General features: G+C 44.4%; 1 protein-coding gene across 3 annotated transcripts in view; it reads right to left on the bottom strand.

Annotated features, from left to right (window-relative positions):
- Nucleotides 1–204: 204 nt before the first annotated feature.
- The window catches only part of PLPP4 (phospholipid phosphatase 4), a 136,149-nt gene continuing 116,168 nt past the window's right edge, over nucleotides 205–20,185 (bottom strand). For 2 of the 3 annotated variants that reach the window (XM_010365670.2, XM_030941006.1), the window contains 2 exons: nucleotides 12,476–12,646; nucleotides 205–768 (listed from right to left, as the gene is read on the bottom strand). In XM_010365670.2, coding sequence (XP_010363972.1) covers nucleotides 569–768; nucleotides 12,476–12,646 — 371 coding nt within the window. In that variant the 3' untranslated portion in view covers nucleotides 205–568. The remainder of the gene's footprint in view (nucleotides 769–12,475; nucleotides 12,647–20,185) is intronic. The other variant, XM_030941005.1, reaches the window with a different exon arrangement.

Here is a 20,185-nt window from a genome sequence, read left to right as displayed (position 1 = left end):
GATTCAAAAGCCCTGGAAATGCTCAAGCTGTCACTCCAAGTTTCAAATCTATTTTAGAGACATGGGCTATGAGAAGCTGATGGCTCAGAAAGGTTCTGAGCCTTTGCTTCCAAGCTCAGCACCTGGAATGACCTACAGACAAAGCTGGCTTTGGGTCTCTGCTGAGAAACCCGCTGCATCTCCAAATGACTTGTTGCACTGGGCGGCCAACACCAACTCTTCCAGGTGGGAGGTTTTATTATGTTTTACAACCATGAAAACATAGGAAGGTGGCTGTTACAGCAAACACTTTGGATAGAGGAATCGGCCAAGCTCCCCAAACCCCACCTTCGCAGCCTCTTCCACAGGTCTCTCAGAGATTGTTCCTGGTGTCCTTCGTTTGCAAATTCAAGGATGTTGGAAGTAGACATTTAAAGTAGCAGTGAAACATCAGTGAAACAGAAGCAGAAGTACGATGACTTTGAGAAACAACTGATGAAAAACACTACAGAAAACCATTTCTATTGTGTTATGATGTCAGGGTGGCAGATGTGCCCAGGGCTTAGCGTCCATCCTCCCAGGACACTGGTCATACGGGGCCTTCGGTGATCCCCTCCAGAGGCAAGCTGGGTGCGCTGTCAGCTGTGGGTCTCTCCTCTTTCTTCAGTGAGGCTGGGACTCGCAGACTAACATAGGGTTTATGGCAAGCTGTGTTGGCCAGAGGAGGATAGTGCTGTCTGTAGCAAATGTATGCAAAAATGAGGCCGATGACTCCGCCCACAAAGGAATCTAGGCAAGAAACAGCAGAGTGGGAAAAATGGGTTACTATTTGTTCAAATGTGGCCAGTTATATTTTCCAGAAAGCACTTCTCCTTCCTGCTCTAGGACCTGGTTTGCTTACAGGACCCCCTGAAAGACTAAAAGAAAGAGAAACCACGGTGGTGGCCTCTGCAAACTGCCATCATTTTTGGCACTTAAACATTAAAAAATGAGTACTTGATTCTTTCTTCCCTGTTTTTTGCTCTGTCGCCCAGGCTGGAGTACAGTGGTGCAATCTCGCCTCACTGTAGCATCCGCCTCCCCAGTTCAAGTGATTCTCCCGCCTTAGCCTCCCAAGTAGCTGGGATTTCAGGCACATGCCACCACTCTCAGCTAATTTATGCTTTTTAGTAGAGACAGGGTTTCACCATGTTGGCCAGGCTGGTCTCGAACTCCTGACCTCAAGTGATCTGCACATCTCAGCCTCCCAAAGCATTGGAATACAGGCGTGAACCTCCACACCAAGCCCTTCCCTGTATTTCTTTAACTCACACCTGAGCATTGCATAAACTCAAATTTGTATTCCTGATTTTTGAAATCAATTCTAAATTCTGAAAGAAAAATTCAAGCCATCCCTGTAGGATCTAAATATCTCGGGAGCTGTGCTTTTTTTTTTTTTTTTTTTTTTTTTTTTTTTTTTTTTTTTAAGTAAGTTCCCACCAGTGTAATATTGCTGGTGTGCTGCAGAAAATCCAGCAGGTGAAAGGGTCTCTGCCTCGTGGTAAGTGGTTTCCCAGGGATGAAATGAACCTTCTGTGTCACAGACAAAGTGAATAAAACATTTTAAGACATGCCTGTGTTGGCAAACTCAGCAGACCTCTGGCAGGAAGGGCTCAATTCTCTAACAGCTACAGATCTTACCAGCTGGGAGGCGAGAGGGGAGCAGGCGAGGCAGAGGGGTGCATCTGCAGGGAATACCAGCCCTCTGCCCCAGGGAAGCCCCTTGCCAAAGAGAACATTCAGGTAGTTCTCAATAGAGACCTCATAAAAGCAGCTCATACCAACAATGCTCGTTTAGTATCTGTGTGTGTGTTCACTTTAACTGTCTATGGGTTATTTTTGCTGAAAAGATTCTAGTCTAGTGGAAAACCTCCCCTAACCAAAAAAAAAAAAAAAAAAAAAGGGAACTCTTTCAAGGTTGCTGTCAGGCTGAATTGCCATTCTCCGTTGGGGGGTCCTCCACTTTCACAGTTATTTTCTTGTTGAACCGTACAGACTTCCCGTAGGCAGGCAGGATCAGCCCCATTTTCCCCAAAAGAATTGGGCTTGAACCCTGGAGTCCTGATCCTGTAGTTGCACTGGTCCGTGGTGCTGTGCACACACCCTGGCGGGTTCATTCCAGGCTCGATAATCACATGACTCTGAGGTCCCAGCCTTCAGGATGCAACAGGCCCATGGGCTGAAGGGTGTGTCCACCTGCATTCAGGTAGGGGCCAATGGTTTTCCTGAAGGATCAGTGTTCAGGGTGGTAAGTTTCCCAACGCTTCCCAGTAAGCAACACACTGTAGAGAGACTTCAGTTTAAGTCACAAACTAATGTGCCTCTGTCTCCTGTAGGTGACATTTTGAGTGGTTGTCAAAGAAATATGTCTTTCAAGAAAACAAGCTGCTCAATGCTTAGAAACGTGCATTGCACCTATCAGTCATTTTTTGTGATCCTGTTATTGGTATCCTGGTTCTGTCTAGATCTAACAGGATAATTTCTGAGGACAGGGACAATATTTTCATATTTCACTATCTTTCATAGAACTGCTTCTACTTTCAGAGTTTCTATGAAGCTAATAGAAAAACATGAAAAGTTCTATAATGAACAGCTTTATCTTCTTTAAAACAAATTCAGTAATTTCATGCATGTAATTTTATTAATCCGCAATAGCAAAGCAGGAAAAGAAGTATAAATAAAAGAAAAGCTTTTTTATTTTAGACATGTCGGTGATGACAGCATAAGCTTTCAGTGCATGCAGACCCGGGGCCCAGGACACTGCTCTGGAACTGGACTTGGGACACAGCGGTGATGTTCTCTCAAGAGCAAACAGGCGCAGCCATTCTCCTGCTTGGCTGACTCCTTCCCACTGCTGTAAGAGAACAGCTAAGCCCCTGTGTCATTTAAGGCTACATCCCTGGCCCTGCCAACCATCCCAGCTATTTCCCCTTCACTCATCCTACCGAAGCCATGGTCTTCCCTTTAGTTCCTCAAATACATGTGCTGCTTCTCCTCTTGGGGCTCCACATGTGCTGTTCTGATCCCGGATTCCCAGGAATCCCTTCTCCTCATGCCTTCCCCTAATCAATTTCTATTCATATTTCAGAGCTCAATATCATTTTTCCATTCATACTTCAGAGCTCAATACCGTTGTGCAACATAGCTTCATCTGACCTCCAGACTAGACCAAGTCTCCCAGTTGCACATGTTAATAGCCCCTCCCCACTCCCTGTGCAATTAGAGTGGCGAACAATGACAAATTGTGCGATTGTTTAATATTTAATGCTGGACTCAACTCTGTAAGGGTTGGCTGTTGATTCCTTCAACACCTTGGCCAACACCTCGCTCACAGCATAATTATGTTTGTTGAGGGAAATGGATACATAGTGACTCAGGGTTAGATTGGGTTGCTGTCCTGTGTGTTTTTGGGTGTGCTCCTTTCCCATTCTGGTCCTCTTGATGACCTCATCAGTAACATATTAGCATGGAACCACGAGTCCAAGGTGCCTAAGAGGCCTTGTTATATAAATGTTCCAGGAATTTGATCCTGAGTCAGCCTACTGAGGTCATACATTGAGATTATTTGGAGACTCTACCAAGGTGCATTAAGAAAATAGGTCATATCCCTTAGCACTTTGTGAGACCAAGGAGGGCAAATTGCCTAAGCTCAGGAGTTTGAGACCAGCCTGGGCAACACAGTGAAACCCTGTCTCTACTAAAAATACAAAAAAAAAAAATTAGCTGGGCATGGTGGCATGCACCTTAATCTCAGTTACTCTGGAGACTGAGGCAGGAGAATTGTTTGAACCCAGGAGGCAGAGGTTGCAGTGAGCCAAGATCGCACCACTGCGCTCCAGCCCAGGTAACAGAGCAAGACTCCATCTCTTTTAAAAAAAAGAAAAAAAAAAAAAGAAAAGAAAAGAAAAGAATGAAAGAAAAGAAAAGAAAAAAAGTAGGTCATATCCTCTCATTGGCTGAGATAAAATATCAGAAACAAAAGTCATTCTAACTGGTCAAAGGGAGAGACCAAATAATTGTCACTGCTTTCTCCCCGTACTAGTTCAAACGTCCACAACTGATGAACACAGTGTGACTGCGCAGTAGCTGTCTGGCAAAAAGGCAATGAATACATATTCGTGTCTGCTCAGACTTGGTGAGCAGCCATCAGAGTAGGGGGGATTGGAGGACAGCAGGGAAAACAAGAGGCATTACCAAGAATGAACAAGGAAAGAAGGCAGCAGATCCATTCCCAAGAGAAGAACTGTTTGGCCATTTGGAGGCTCCTGGGGCTGCGGTAAGGTAACCACCACTTATCCTCACCTCCGATCCAAGAATCTTCCATGCTGAGAAATCCTAAGGCTGACATTGCAGCCCCTACCAGGGCAAGTTGCTTTGCCTCTCTGAGTTTCCTTATCTCTCAAATGTGGATCTCAGTATCTGCCTCAGTAAGTTGTTATGATAATTTAATAATACATTACTTCTAATGATTATTTCATGGAGCATGCCAAAATAGGACATAAACATAGTATCCATCCTTGTTATCCTTTTCCCATTCCTCTCACATTCCACTCCAGAGCTGCTAGAGGCTTTCTCATCCTGCCCCATCCTTCTCCTCACACAGCAACTCAGCAGCTTACAGATCTCACCTCTCTGGCATGGCTACATTTTCATAACATTGTAAATAAACTTCTAAGGAACTTAAAAACACATTTGTCACCCAAGAAATGGTAAAGCCATATTATGTACCACAAATTCTGGAGCAGGGCCAGAGGGTGTAATTAACATGATTAAATGAAGTTGCTTAAATGAAGAATCTCTTCACTAGCTTATGACCACCAGCCTATAAAATGTGTCAGGCCTTTTTCTAGTTCAAGGTCTTAGAGTTGCACTATTGTTTTGTTTTTCCTCTAACCCCAGGAAACAGTCCCATGAGGTATTTTTATTAGCATCTAAAATGAGCCACAACATCTGCAGTTGAGCCATTGACTAAACGGACCAAAGAGTAAAACCTACAAATAACACCATTCAACATTCTATTTTCTGTAGCACAGCATTTCATTAGGTGGATCATTGACCAAAAGACATCAAACCATCCCAAGAATGTTTCCCAGACTTACTGACATAGCAGCATGCATGGAAATGACAATTCCTGCCAATTCTGTTTCCCATTTAATGGAATGAGTGAAAAGTGATATCACAGGTACTATGGGAGTTATCAGAAGTAACAAGGGCAATGAAAGGTCTATCCAAGTTGCTTCTCAGCAAAGTCATTTTGGGGCTGTGTTTATTACAAAGGTGGCGAACAAGATCCAAACAATAACTTACTTTATGAAGGAGCTTGTTATCAATTGCCTCAAGTGGGCTATTGCTATTTTGATAAATCACATTCGTATCCTCTTGATAGACAGGCAAGTGGGGGACAAGAAAGCCCTTATTGGGGGAAAAACACTCGGGATTAACTTCACCCCAAATCAACTGGACGTCTCAAAAGGGAAATAAATGGATCTCAGTGTTTTTGGAATACAAAATACTTCTGTCTCCTTATGTAGCACTGATGCCATTCATTCATACACATGCATTGCATATGTATCAGGGGTCAGGCATGATGGCCAAGCCTAGGGCACAGGCTGAACCAATGGGACATGTCCCTGCTGTCCCAGAGTTTCCAGCAAAGGGGCAAGACAGACACTAAACAATGACAGCCTTATCAGCAATTTGCAACTATGATAAGCACCATGAAGGAAACGTGTGAGGGTCTGTGAGCTCACCCAGCACACAGACCTGGGCTATTCTGGAGCAGAGGTTTTGCTGAGGACATGACCCTCAGGCTAAGACCTGAAGGATGAGCAAGAGTTAACCAGGAGAAGTTGAGGAGTAGAGGAAAGGAGGGCACTGGTGGTTTTCCAGGCAGAGAGAAGGGTATGTGTGAAGGTGCTGATGACAAAGGTAAATCTGAGAAACTGAAGGTAGACCCATCTTTTAAGAGAGGGGTAGTGTCTTTGTAAGAGTATAGGACACAGATTGACCAGTCATCTGGTGTGGGCTGGAGCAGAATGTTTTCCATGTCTCTTTGTGGCTCTGTGGAGCCCTCAGCATGGACCAGGGGCCCTGCTGTCTCTCTGGGCTGCCATCTATGCACTCTGTGGCCTCACACCTACCACCAGTGGGGTTTCTTGTTTCTGAATCTATCTCCCTGACTACATGTCATTATCTAGGACTCTGGGATGTTTCATTCCTATTTATTTCCCAGAACTCAGCAGACTTTTATTCAGTAAATGGGGAACTGACATGAGCTGAACAACATCTACAAGAGGCACTAAAGAATCAACATCACCAGCCACAAAGGGCCATGCATTGTATGGTTCTATTTATATGCAATGTGCAGAATAGGCAAACCCACAGAAATAAAAAGTAGATCAGTGGTTGCCAGGGCCTGGCACACAGAACACCAAAGAAAGCTGAGAAGAGACAGGTTCCCTTGAGTAAAACAAAGGAAGGATGCCAGTGAGACTTGGGAGCAATCAACATCCACCTTCCCTGGGAATTACGTCACGGGGAAACACCAGGAGGCAGGAAGAGGGCAGAAGTCCTGACTGAGAATGCGTCTCTCGAGGCTGAAAGCAGGCTATGCAGTGGACTTTGACGGGAGGGAGGGGTGAGCCAGGGGCTGAGGCTTCTCACGCTCTCCTGGGCATCAATACAGAGGCGGGTGGATTGAGATGGGCAGTCAAGACTCAGAGGTTCCCAGACAGAGGTAGGGTTTGGCAGCCAATGGTAAATGTGACTGTGGGCCCTGCCACACAGAGCAGCCGACCGTGGAGGGAAAATTAGGTGAGATCAATTCACTTGGGCTGAGGATATTAGAGGGAGAATCTCAGTGTTTTTGTTCTACCCAGGCTGGCAGGCTTTTGGCGGGAACAATCATATTGTTCCAAGGGATCTTTTTCAAGTCACTTCATTTAGAAAATCTACAGATTGCTTCTGACAGCACAAGGGAGGCCTGGTTAACAGTGTGTGTCCCTCAGCCGTGTGTGTGTGTGCGTGTGTGCGTATGTGTGTGTGTGTAAGAGGCAGAGGTAGACAGAGAGATGGAGACAGAGACAGAGGGGAGGGAAGGGGAAGGTGTTACTCAGTGTAAGGCTTACATGACATAGCTGGATTTCTACCCCTCCCTAACTCTGTTTATCTTTAAGAAGTGGGGCCCCTGTGGTAAAAAGTTCCCTTTGTAGCTGGACTACCTGAAACTGGTAAAACCAAGATAGCTGACAGAACAACTTCAAGAAGACCTCAGGCTTCATTATAATCTAATTTCCATGCTCAATGGCACTCTCACTAGCACCATGACAGTTGACAATTGCCATGACAACAATTGGAAGAAGCCATAAAAGGCAGGCAGCACTCTGGTTCCCAGGAGTTCACCATCCATTTCCAGAAAAAGAGTCGATTATTCCTCCCCTAGATTCTACTACCTGACCTCTTCGTTAGAGAAACCCTATATTTTAATCCCTTCACCCCTCACTAGCTGAGAAGTTCATCTGAGAGCTGTGTTCCCACTCCTCCCGCCCTCCTTCCCTCCCTCCCTTCCTTCCTTTCTTCCTTCCTTCCCTCCTTCCTTCCTTCCTTTCTTTTTTTGACGGAGTCTCACTCGGTCGCCCAGGCTGGAGTGCGGTGGCGCAATCTCGGCTCACTGCAAGCTCCATCTACCAGGTTCATGCCATTCTCCTGCCTCAGCCTCCTGAGTAGCTGGGACTACAGGTGCCCGCCACCATGCCTGGCTACTTTTTTTGTATTTTTTTTAGTAGAGATGGGGTTTCACCGTATTAGCCAGGATGGTCTCAATCACCTGACCTCGTGATCCGCCGGCCTCGGCCTCCCAAAGTGCTGGGATTCCAGGCATGAGCCACTGCGCCCAGCCCCCACTTCTCCATTCTTTGGCCATGGAATAAAACTTACTGTACTCGATGCTCACTTTTGATTTCATGTAATGGCTCTGTCACACTGAACAGGGAAGGATCCCATCCTTTGGGGCTACTGAGTTTATCAGTAACAAAAGGAAGGAGAACTCGAGAGAGTCCTGTGAGTTATAGAGTGTCATCAGGCTTTGAAGCAAGGGTTTCTCCAAAGGGAATAGCTTCTGCCTGGGCTTCCTGAAGCCAGAAGTATTTTGTGCACATGAAACAGTCCAGCACAATATCCAACCACCAAAACACCTGCCTTTGCAGGGTCAGTAATCTCCTAAAGTTTGGTAACTACATTTAGTTCATTTCAAATCACAGACCCTTCACAGCCCAATCTGGGAAAGCAGGCGAAGGCAATAATGGCCATCTTGAAAACTTCAACCCAGTTAGACAACTGTGTCTGTATCTGACCGAGACACTTTCCAACCTTAGCCTGGGTGGGAACAAATGACTGTTTCATTCTTTGAGACCGGTTTCCCTAGATTACATCCAGAGGGGGGTGTTCTTTCTTGTAATGAAACACCACTCAGGGACCCAGGGCTGCTTAAAATGACCTATAATTAGAGAAACAAGTGTTTAAAATATTATCTCCAAACCTAAAGTCACATGGGGAGAGCCTGGTTTCAGGTGCAGGGACTTGAGGGGTCAGGGGAGTGCATTATTAAGTCCAGTGATAGAGCAAACACCACATTCCTGCCACTAGTAGCTGTAACCCTCCATTTACAAGGAATCTAATCACACAAGAGCGTGAATAGAGGCAGAAGTCAGTTTAATGACATGCTCTGCTCTTTCTCTGCATTTATTTTCTCTAGCAGGGGGATTCCACAAGTCTGAGCACCATTAAACACACTGTCAATCACAAAGGGGAGCCTGTTTGAGAGGGTACTGGGCTTTGTAGTTAGCATCATCTCTGAAACTCTCCAGCTTCCAGTTGACCTGCAAGTCAGAATGTCACAAGGACACAGGGCACATCAGCCACATAGAGATTTAGTATTGATCCAGCTGGTTTTGTGTCAGGGGAAGTTCTGTTAAATGTTTCATGTGTCCTTCCCTATGCCATGGCCTGTGCCCCTGTATTTTCCTCACTTAATAAAACAATAGATTTGTATATTTGGAGTGGGCTGGGGAGGCAGAAAAGACCAGGGGGTGTCAATAACAGAAAATAACCATGATAGTGGAGAGAGAGAGAGTCATTGGAGATTATGGGCTATTTATTGGATATGATGTGTAATCGAGTAACTGGATGTATTTCTACATTAGGCACAGTTGCTTAAATCAAAATTGAAATGGAGTCATAAAATCTCACAACATGAATGCTGTTAACTAAAGTCTATAATGAGGCGGACTTGAGTTTTGCTGATATTAATGGGCCTCCATGTGAATTCTCACAATGATGGATGGCCCCCGCCCACAGTCACTGGGCAGCTCAGTTCACCAAAGGAAAACAAGTTATTTATCTTAATCAGGCATCCTGCCTCAAACATCCACCTACACTGCAGTTGAAGACCTCACTCTGCATCCCTCCTCCCAACAGGAAACCGTTGAGGGCTCCTTGATTTCTCCCTTAATAATTGAGTGTTGAATGAACAAAACTTTCCACTCCCAGAACATTCCTGCTTCTTAACATGTAACAGGGAAAAGAAATATGGAACTGGGGTACAATGTAGAACAGGGGTTCTCAAACTGGGCAGTATTGACATTTGGGTTTGGATAACTCCTTGTTGGTGGGCAGGGGGTCTTGCGATTGTAGGACATTTAGCAGCATCCCTAGTCTCTAAGCCTCCACCCACTGGATGGCAGTAGCACCTACCTGTCAAAGTTGTGACAACTAAAAAGATGTCTACAGACATTGCTAAATGTCCCCTGAGAGGTACAGTCAGCCTCTCCATCACCCAGTTGGAAACAACTGGTGTGGACAGTGGCAGATAGCCTCATGAAGGGGGGAACTCAGGTAAAATGAGCCTGACTCAGAGCCCTTTAGAGTATCCAAACGAAGCTATGTTCCTCTCCTGGCTGACTCCAAGGGTATAAGTTGAACAGATAATGACAGAGCTGAACTGGTCCTTGGGCTATATCAATAACGTGTACCAACAGATGCATGTTCAGTTTGGGCTGCAGAAGTCTACCATGACGCAGTTTTGGTTTGATTCCCAAATATGGTTCTAACCATCACTGAACATAAATTCTCTTGCTTGGCTTTCCCAACAGCCCACAGAGGATGAATATTCTCACTTGACTGCTCATAGTTCCTTTCTGTGCCTGTTGGATAGTATGGTTTCAAAGCCCCAGTTGCCAACAGGCCTTGGGTACACCAGCTGCAGCATAAATTCACCATTCTCTAAAGACAAGAGCTGCAATTCCACATTCCTTTACTCTGGCCACGTTACACTACCACAGCTAGGAAACGAGGAACAAAACAGGGTAGGGTCAGAGAGTGCTGAAGACAGGCCAGCCTCACATCTTAGGTTGTCAGTACTATGCAAAGGCTCTTACTGACTCCAAGATAAAGGAAAAACTGATTCAATTCTGAAACCCCCAAATCATTCCCCGAATCCAAAGTGGTTGAATAAAAGTGAAAACCTGGCATTTGTAGCTTACAAATAAATCATGTTCCCAAAAAAATGTCTGCCTCCAAGTCAGTTGTTTGGGAAACACAACGCATCCTTTCTTAGAGAAAATGTACTGAGCAACAATGATACCACTTTGCATGTGTGTAGTAAATTTCCATTTACAAAGAACATTTGGACCCATTATTTCTTTCAATCTACGAAAAGCTCTGTGAGATATTTAGGGATTAATTGTTCCTGCGCTCAAAGAAGAAACTGGCTCACAAGGGATCAATGAGAAGCAGTCCATAAAAGGCCATTTGGCCCATAATATTCTTCATGGGGAAATGCCCTAACCACATATGTGGAAAACAATTCTGTGGGAAAATATTCCCAGTTCCAAGGGGGGGGCTGTGCCTTTGTTTGTGTTGGCCCAGTGACTCTCTCCATCCTTCCGTCTCATGATGTGGCTTCTTATCATCCAGCATTTCCTCCAAGTCATTGATAAAAACAGAACAAGGGCAGGCTGAGACCTGTGACCCTCTTCTGACCTCCCCCATCAGGAGGGCCTCAGACCTTAGTAGCAGTTGATACTTGCTGTGCTGTCTAAACCATGTCAGCATCTCTTTCCCTATACCTTTCACCCTTCAGCTCAAAGCTAGGCTGGGGTCACAGGACACCCAGAGCATGAGCTCCAGGAGGATATGGGGGTAGGGATGAGACTAGAAAGGAACAGGAGAAGCTGGGCAGTGCTGAAAGGAGCACAAGGTCTCCAGAGAAGATGAGGAAGGAAGGGCTCTCAGCTAGGAGTTCCCCTCAACCCTGTCCCCATCCATTGCCTCATTACCACTACAAAAAAAACCTGGAAAAGGTAGGAAAAAAGAAAAGGAAAAGTCCTGCAAGGCAGCTGGCTGCAAAGACAGAGACGGGGGGAGACGGACAATGCCCAGCAATAGTCAGAAAACAAGAAAGGGAGAGGAGGTTTGGGTCACAGACCTATCATAGAAGCCCGTTCACCCAAAGAAGCTGGATTCAGGCACGCTTTCTTTGCTTTGTTTGGTTAAAATGGACACATATGGTGGAGCTCTTTCCCAGTGCTTCTTAGACTTCATCAGCAATGATAGGCCTGCTTAACAACCATGACGATTCTAGACCACTGCTGCAGATGCACCTCTAGAGAGTCCAATTTCTAGATCAGAACAGCCTGATCAAGGTGATCCAAGGATTCCCCTTGGGAAACCCTGCCCTAGACCCCACACTTCCCCGATGCCACACCTCCTGTGGACATCACCTCCGTCTCGGCTCTCTGTGTGCTCTGGCACGTGGTGGTTTTCTTTCAGACAGACTGTGAGCTGCAGTTTCTCTGCAGAAGGACATGGCATGGTTTAGTTATATTTCAGGAACAAACCCCTCCCTTGTTTTGTGTTATTTGGGTTTTTAACAAATATTCCAGGACTGACATATGTATATATATAGGCAAACCTCACCCCAGGCTTGCAGCTGTGGCTTGGAGCATTACTGGAATGAATCCCTGGTTGGATATACCTTTCAGAAGAGCATCCATGGTGACAAATACGTCCTTGTAGGCTGGATTCGATAAGCAAAGGAAGCCAAAAACCGCTTGGCACTAAGTCTGAGGACTGAGGCAAGTGATCCAGCAGGAAAATCACATTTGGGTCTCAGGCCAAGGGTGACTCCAAACCAAAGGGCTTGACATTCTGGCAGGACTCAAGCAGTCTCCTGGAGCATGAAGGAGGAAGAAGACCTCCAATTCTTTCCCCAGGAAGGCCACACCTTGCATATTTGAACCAGCATATTTGCTTCAAAATTATATCCACTCTGTCATTTCAGCCTCCTCTGGTTTCGGACAATGGGCACTTAGCTCCCCACAACTGGTGCATTTCTACACCCATCCCTGGAGGAGAGGGGCAACCACGGTGAGGTCCAGTCAGGCCCCGGGCAGGGACTCACCTTGCCAGTGATGCTTGTAGTCACACATGCGGGACAGGGCAATCATCATGGCGCAGTACAAGGGCAGGATGGCAGCACAGAGCCGCCAGCTCTTTCCCCGCCCACTCTCGGTGAAGCAGTGCAGCTTTCCCGCCAAGTAGAACGTCGTGAAGCCAAGGCCTGAAAAGGCAACTGCCAAACAGAAACAGCAGGTGTTACTCTAGCAGGTGGTGAGTGGCAGGGAGTCAGGGCATGCTGGGCATTCCGTCTGCCACCTTGCACACCCTCAAGGCCAAGGGCATGTTGGCACCAGGCACCATCTAGGCAATCTGTGCTCCTGCTAGAACCAGGCTGCTATGAAACTTTAAACCATAAGAATAATCTTCCAGGGTTACATGTGATCAAAACCTATTTTATTTCATCCATTCATTCAACAGTTATTTCAGAAGTCTCCACTCTGTGCTAGACAGGCACTGTACCAGATGTGGGGAATAAAAAGATGCATCAGATACTATCTCTGGAGTCAAGAGGCTCATGGTCTAGTTGAAGGACATAACATACTAAGAGATAATTTTAATATAATGTGATACATTCTATAAGAAACAAGTACATATAGAGCAAAGGACTGTGAGAACCGCTTAGATCTGAAGGGTATGGGAAAATAAAGGGGCTAGGATCAGCCCCAGGTTTTTGGCTTGGGAGACTGAGTGTACAATGGTGGCATTCAGTAAGATGGGACCAGCAAATACTACAAAAGAGTGAGTTTCATGGAGAAGTCAGTGATGACAAATACCTTGTTTTCTGTCTGAAATAATGGTTATTGTTTTTTCAGAATTGCAAAGAAAACTCATGGCTGTGCTAAATCCATTGTTGAAAGTGTGGAGGTCTGAGTGTAGCATATATAAGCTCCAAGCTTTATATCCAAGCAGGTATAAAACATAGTTGGGAGCTCAGTAAGATTTAAGGTGGGAAGGGCTTAGAACAATGGTCCTCAACTAGGAGGTCCTCAACTCTCCAGGAGGCTGGAGAGTTGGCTCCCATTGGTATTGACCCCCATCCTGAGTCCTTTCAGGAGGAATAATGGACCTTATTCAAATCAGGTGGCTTAGCAAGTTTATCCACTTAATTACACTAAATGCGGGAAGCACAAAAAAAAAAAAAAAAAAAAAAAAAACCTGCCCTGGGGGTTTGTATGGTTATGGATGAAAGTCTCCAAGATCTGAATCAGAGGAAAGGCAGCCTTGGGTGTTGCCAAACTGGCATCTCTTACAGAAACAAAGAAGCAAACAAATCAATGAACATAGTTGAGTTGTTGAGCTATACAGAGTCACCTCTAATACCTGGGAAGCTTTAAAAAATACTGATAGCCAGGTTCCATTGCCAGCCATTCTGTTTGTAGTGGTCTGGAGGGAGCCGAGAGACAGAGAGAGAAAGAGAGAGAGAGAAGGGGGGGGAGAGGGAGAGAGAGAGAGAGAGAGAGACAGAGAGAGAGAGAGAGAGAGAGAGAGAGAGAGAGAGAGAGAGAGTGTGTGTACTCCCCAGATGATTCTAATGGCGGCCACAACTAAGCTTAGAGGCTTTCACTGAAGGCAGGTGCTACAGCTCCCCATCCCTTTGGACACCAGTCTAATCCAAACTTTCTTCTTGATTAGAAAGTACTTCTGAGGGGGCAGAGCTCCTGGGTAACCAGCCCACACAACGACTTGGCAAAACATGTATTATAAATATTCTCGATGCCAATACACCAGCAACTTTAAGAGACTGCCCAAAGCCCTGAGCCACAGCCTGGGCATCATGCAGGCATTTGTGACAAATGCAGATCTTCAGGTCCAGCCCACATCTACTGAGTTAGAATTTGCATTTCACAACATCCACCAGCAATCTGTGCACACACTGCACTTGGAGAAGCCGTGGCCTAAAATACATTCATTATCTTTGTAAGAGACCTTGGAACGTCCATCTTAAGAAAATAATATAAAATACAAGGGAAATCTAGAAAGTTTTCTGCTCAAAGTTATTGATAAATATTGAAAAACTGAAAGTGATCAGTACAGAACAGATAAGCAAGCTGTGACATTTCCATGTAATGGACTATGATGCAACCATGAAAACCACGTGATTCACATCTACATCTGATCTTTGACAAACCTGACAAAAACAAGAAATGGGGAAAGGATTCCCTATTTAATAAATGGTGCTGGGAAAACTGACTAGCCATATGTAGAAAGCTGAAATTGGATCCCTTCCTTATACCTTATACAAAAATTAATTCAAGATGGATTAGAGACTTAAATGTTAGACCTAAAACCATAAAAACCCTAGAAGAAAACCTAGGCAATACTATTCAGGACATAGGCATGGGCAAGGACTTCATGTCTAAAACACCAAAAGCAATGGCAACAAAAGCCAAATTTGACAAATGGGATCTAATTAAACTAAAGAGCTTCTGCACAGCAAAAGAAACTACCATCAGAGTGAACAGGCAACCTACAGAATGGGAGAAAATGTTTGCAATCTACTCATCTGACAAAGGGCTAATATCCAGAACCTACAAATAACTCAAACAAATTTACAAGAAAAAAAACAAACAATCCTATCAAAAAGTGGGTGAAGGATATGAACAGACACTTCTCAAAAGAAGACATTTATGTAGTCAGCAGACACATGAAAAAATGCTCATCATCACTGGTCAGCAGAGAAATGCAAATCAAAACCACAGTGAGATACCATCTCACACCAGTTAGAATGGCAATCATTAAAAAGTCAGGAAATAACAGGTGTTGGAGAGGATGTGGAGAAATAGGAACACTTTGACACTCTTGGTGGGACTGTAAACTAGTTCAACCATTGTGGAAGACAGTGTGGCAATTCCTCAAGGATCTAGAACTAGAAATACCATTTGACCCAGCCATCCCATTACTGGGTATACACCCAAAGGATTATAAATCATGCTGCTATAAAGACACATGCACATGTATGTTTATTGTGGCACTATTCACAATAGCAAAGACTTGGAACCAACCCAAATGTCCATCAATGACAGACTGGACTAAGAAAATGTGGCACATATACACCCTGGAATACTATGCAGCCATAAAAAAGGATGAGTTCATGTCCTTTGTAGGGACATGGATGAAGCTGGAAACCATCATTCTCAGCAAACTATCGCAAGGACAAAAAACCAAACACCACGTGTTCTCACTCATAGGTGGGAATTGAACAGTGAGAACATTTGGACACAGGAAGGGGAACATTACACACTGGGGCCTATCGTGGGGTGGAGGGAGGGAGGAGGGATAGCATTAGGAGATATACCTACTGTAAATGACGAGTTAATGAGTGCAGCACACCAACATGGCACATGTATACATATGTAACAAACTTGCACTTTGTGCACATGTACCCTAGAACTTAAAGTATAACAAAAATAAATAAATAAAAGAAAACCATGTGATTATGTAACAATATAGACAACACTTAGGATGCATGCTAAGTGAAACAGGTAGGATGTAAAATGTAAGTTCAAGATAATCATTACTATAGTACCAAACAGTGAACAACCTGCAGCTTTTCCAAATTATCTCTGATAAGAATGTGCCTTCTTAAAAGCGATCTTGGTTACAAACACAAGATTATAGCAAATAGAACTTTTTCAGCAACCAAATTAAACAAAGTTACAGTGGCTTAAAAAAATTTAATGGAATATTAAACCAAGTTTATCCTAGGTATAAAAATGCAGCAAAAGAAAGTAAATGTAAATGTGAGTGGAGTGTGCATTGAAACATGTCTGCATAATGATTAGCATTCAAACATCAGAGCTGTGCCAATATATATTAAGTATTCTGCTTAAAGTAAAAATATGTGGGAAGAAACCACATTGCCCAACCCTGCTCTAGATACTGTGGAGGAAGGTTATTAAGGGGTTTACGTGATGTTCCAAAGTGACCCTATTTGGCCACCATCCTAGCAAGCACAACAACCTCTTAAATTCTATCCTCATCCACTTTGCTCTGTTCCTTCTATTAATTTCATCTTCCTTGAGGTATCTGAGTGGGAGAGGAGCTGGAGAGTTGGCTCCCATTGGTATGACCCCATCCTGAGCTCTTTCAGGAAGAATAATGGAATTTACTCAAATCAGGTGGCTTAGCAAGTTTATCCACCAAATTACACTAAATGCGGGAAGCACAAAAAACTGCCCTAGGGCTTTGTGTGGTTATGGATGAAAGTCCCTAAGATCTGAATCAGAGGAGAGGCAGCCTTGGGTGTTGCTAAACTGGCATCTCTTAGGGAAACAACAAACAAAGAAATCAATGAACATAGGGCAGCTGTTGAGCAGGAATTTCTGTGTCCCCATAAAAAATGACTTGGAGACTTTAAGACATATGAGTCATCAGCTCAAGCAACCAATACTGCCTGCAGCACCTCCGGGCACATCCAGGGCATGGAGAAGGGAAAGGGCTGTGCAAACCCTCCACTGTCAAGACCTCAGGCAAATGGTTTGAGGTGAGATTCTCAGGCTCCTCCTGATCTCTCTGTCTCAGGAACTCAAATTTGGCCAGCATTGGCACCACAGGCTCTAACTCATTCTTTGGAGGGCAGGTAAAATGTATTTTCTCCCATACTGTGGGAGTCAGGACCACCACTGCGACCTCTCCAAAATGTTGGAGCCTCTGCCTCTTTGAAAAAGAGGAGGAATTATTCCAAGCCATCTTTATAGGCTATATGTAAGAGCCTAGATCCTGTGAACACCCAGCAGCAGCCAGACACATGCTACTGGGTCTTTGAATATTTTTTTAAACATCACTGTGTGCCCTTACTTTCCTAAGTTACACGATGAGGCTAAACCTTATCCTTGTCACTTTCTTACTGATATTTATACAGTTATTGAACTAACATAATATCCTTTGACAAAGGACTTCTGAGACCATTCCCTCTGGTCTAAGGGCAAGTCTGAGCTATGGGAAGCCTTGGTTCCCTGCACTCCTGTTTTTCCAGTAACTACTTGAGGAAGAATGAGACTCTACCGACCTATACTGACTTAGTATGGTTTCATAATTTTTCTGCCATCTCTTCCTGGCAGCTAAGGGGTTGGGGACCAAGACGCAATCTCTCCCATGAGCCATCGCCTACTGAACTCTGAAATCCTAGGACTCTAAAGCATCAAGGCTCAGATTGAAGTTCAACTGGGAGGAAGAAAAACAAAAAAAAAAACCCAGGAAGGCTGTCAAAGACATGTTTTCTGACTGTAGTCATAGGACATCCTACTCTCTTCTCAAAGAAAACAAGCATTTGATACACTGTGAGGAGGGGGAGGGTGCTGTATAACCTTTTATTCTAGCATGGAACAAGTTAAATGACCTGCATTCCAAGTGAGTATCTGCCCCCCACCCCACCCCCATCTTCCCTTTATGCACAATCCTAGCTTTCTGTTTGATTAAGAACTAAAACTGAGACATGAGCATTCAAAGACTTAGGGCATTAAACATTTTTAAACATGGGGATTATAAGACATGACAAATGTACTCACATTCTGCTAACATTACCAACAACAGAAATGAGTAGAAAACTCCCAAGCCAGTGGGATGAGAGGATATTCAGAGTCTACTTGTCCTAGGCAAACTTGTTCATTTGCTCTCCAGAGTTGGAGACACACAGACCTCCCCGCTGCCCCCACCACACACACACACCTTTACTACTGATGGGAAGGAAGTAGGCATAGTGACCTGTGGGAAGAGCATATGCCCCTCACAAAGCCTTGTAGCAGGTTTTCTTTATGTGTAGCAGGTTTTCTTGGTTGTTAATATTTACGTGTTGATCTGTCTGTGAGTAGGAAAGATAGTCTAAACTAGGAAGAAGATGAAAGATAATGGCTTTTCACCCTGTTTCTGACACTTGTGATGCTCACCGGCTATTGTGAATGAGGGTAGATAGGCAAAGCATTACAATAAAAGGAGCTGACACAGGCGGTAACACCAGGTCCATCCCATGAACAGGGCTATCTGCCTGCCTGGTGACACTGAAGAGGAATCACTGATTCTTCTCTCTAGCAACCCAGATGAGTTCAAAACTCTCCCTTTGCAAAGAAAGGTCTAGTCATTGCGCTAACTTAGGTGCAATGTTGTAGTTTTCCCTTCATGCCCAGTTAACTCTTAAACCAAGTGGAAAATCTTTGGACCCTCCTGATTGCAAGAAACACAGAACTGGCACCAAAAAAAGAAAACTCTTTAAAAAGACAAATGAGATAAGAATCAGGAAGACAGATCCTGCTTTTTATGTTGTATTTTTTACTTTTGCTAATTATAATACATTTCTCCACACAAGCTGATAATTTCTGGCACTGAAGACACAATTGTGCTCTGATGAGTCAATCTATACAAACTGTCCATTTTGGGATGTTCAGAGAGTTGGTATAATCTTCTCTAAGAGGGAGAAGGGCAATGTTGGGTAGCTTAATAAACCTTAGCATGGAAGGGTATTTTGCAGAGGATGTAAGTTCATCTTCACAAGACCGTTTGAAACAAAGGATGTGGGAAACAAGCCTGCCTGGTCAGTGCCTGCCCAACCTTATCAGCAGGAGAAAACTATGCCAAGCACAGCAGGCAGAGGAGCATTCCATCAGAAGGATAGCCAGGTGATCAGAGGTTGAGTGTCTCCCATGGGCCAGGCACTGTGCTGGAAGCTTCTCATTACGTTGCCTCATTTCATCCCCAGAACAACACAATGACATAGTCATTAGGCCATTGTACCAATGAGAAATGGAGGCTCAGAAAGTACAAATCATTTACATGGGTTCGATGCAGCTCTTTAGAAACTATGAGTTCTCTTTACATACAGCAAAAACCACAGATGTTCTTAGCATTATTACAGTTACAGCAATGCTGTCTATTTGTTTTCATACCCCCAGTAGGGACATGCCCATCAGGGTCACTGTTGAAGCTCTAGGACCGAACACACTGCCTGACAATAGGAGGCACCGGACGTGTCATGCCCACATGAATATATAAATGGTAGAGACCATGTACTCATTTTACAAATATACCTGGACCCTATTAAGTATTCTGGCAAGAGGACAAGGTCCTTGGGGACAGAAAGACATGAAAGGTCATGTCCCTTATCCCCTGTTTCTAGGCAGGGTGATACCTGAGCTACCTGAGCCATGTGAGATTTTCATCTCATGACGGAAAGGGTTGTACAGTCTTGTTTGAAAATGAACAATGGGGAAAAGGAAAAGGAACTCAAAAACTCCTAATTAGTCTGAAAGCGAATGTCAGAGGCAGGAAATGCAAACAGAAAAAAGCAGACTGTAAACTCCTTTTGTTACTTCATGTTGCATTTTCAAAGAGGATTTTGTTCTAAGAAAAAGAATCAACTTAGGCTGAATGCACAAGAAGTGCAGAGGAAGAACAGTGGTGGGAGGAAAAATGATAGCTAGAGGAAGATGGTTATCCTTTTGTCAACCGGCTGGAGGCACTGATCCTGGTAATGGGCAGTTATAATGAGGGAAAGTAGCAGCAGAGGAGCATTAAGAATTTTTTTTATTTTTTTATTTTTTTAATTTTTGGGATGGAGTCTCACTCTTTACCCCAGGCTGGAGTGCAGTGGTGTGATCTCAGCTCACTACAACCTCTGCCTCCCGGGTTCAAGCGATTCTCCTGCCTCAGCCTCCCCGGTAGCTGGGATTGCAGGTGCCCATCACTATGCCCAGCTAGTTTTTGTATTTTTGGTAGAGCT

The sequence above is a fragment of the Rhinopithecus roxellana genome, chromosome 11 (assembly GCF_007565055.1).
Source record: "Rhinopithecus roxellana isolate Shanxi Qingling chromosome 11, ASM756505v1, whole genome shotgun sequence".
Classification (NCBI taxonomy): Eukaryota; Metazoa; Chordata; class Mammalia; order Primates; family Cercopithecidae; genus Rhinopithecus; species Rhinopithecus roxellana.
Note: the sequence above shows the minus strand (reverse complement) of the source record. Positions and strands in the feature narration are given on the sequence as shown.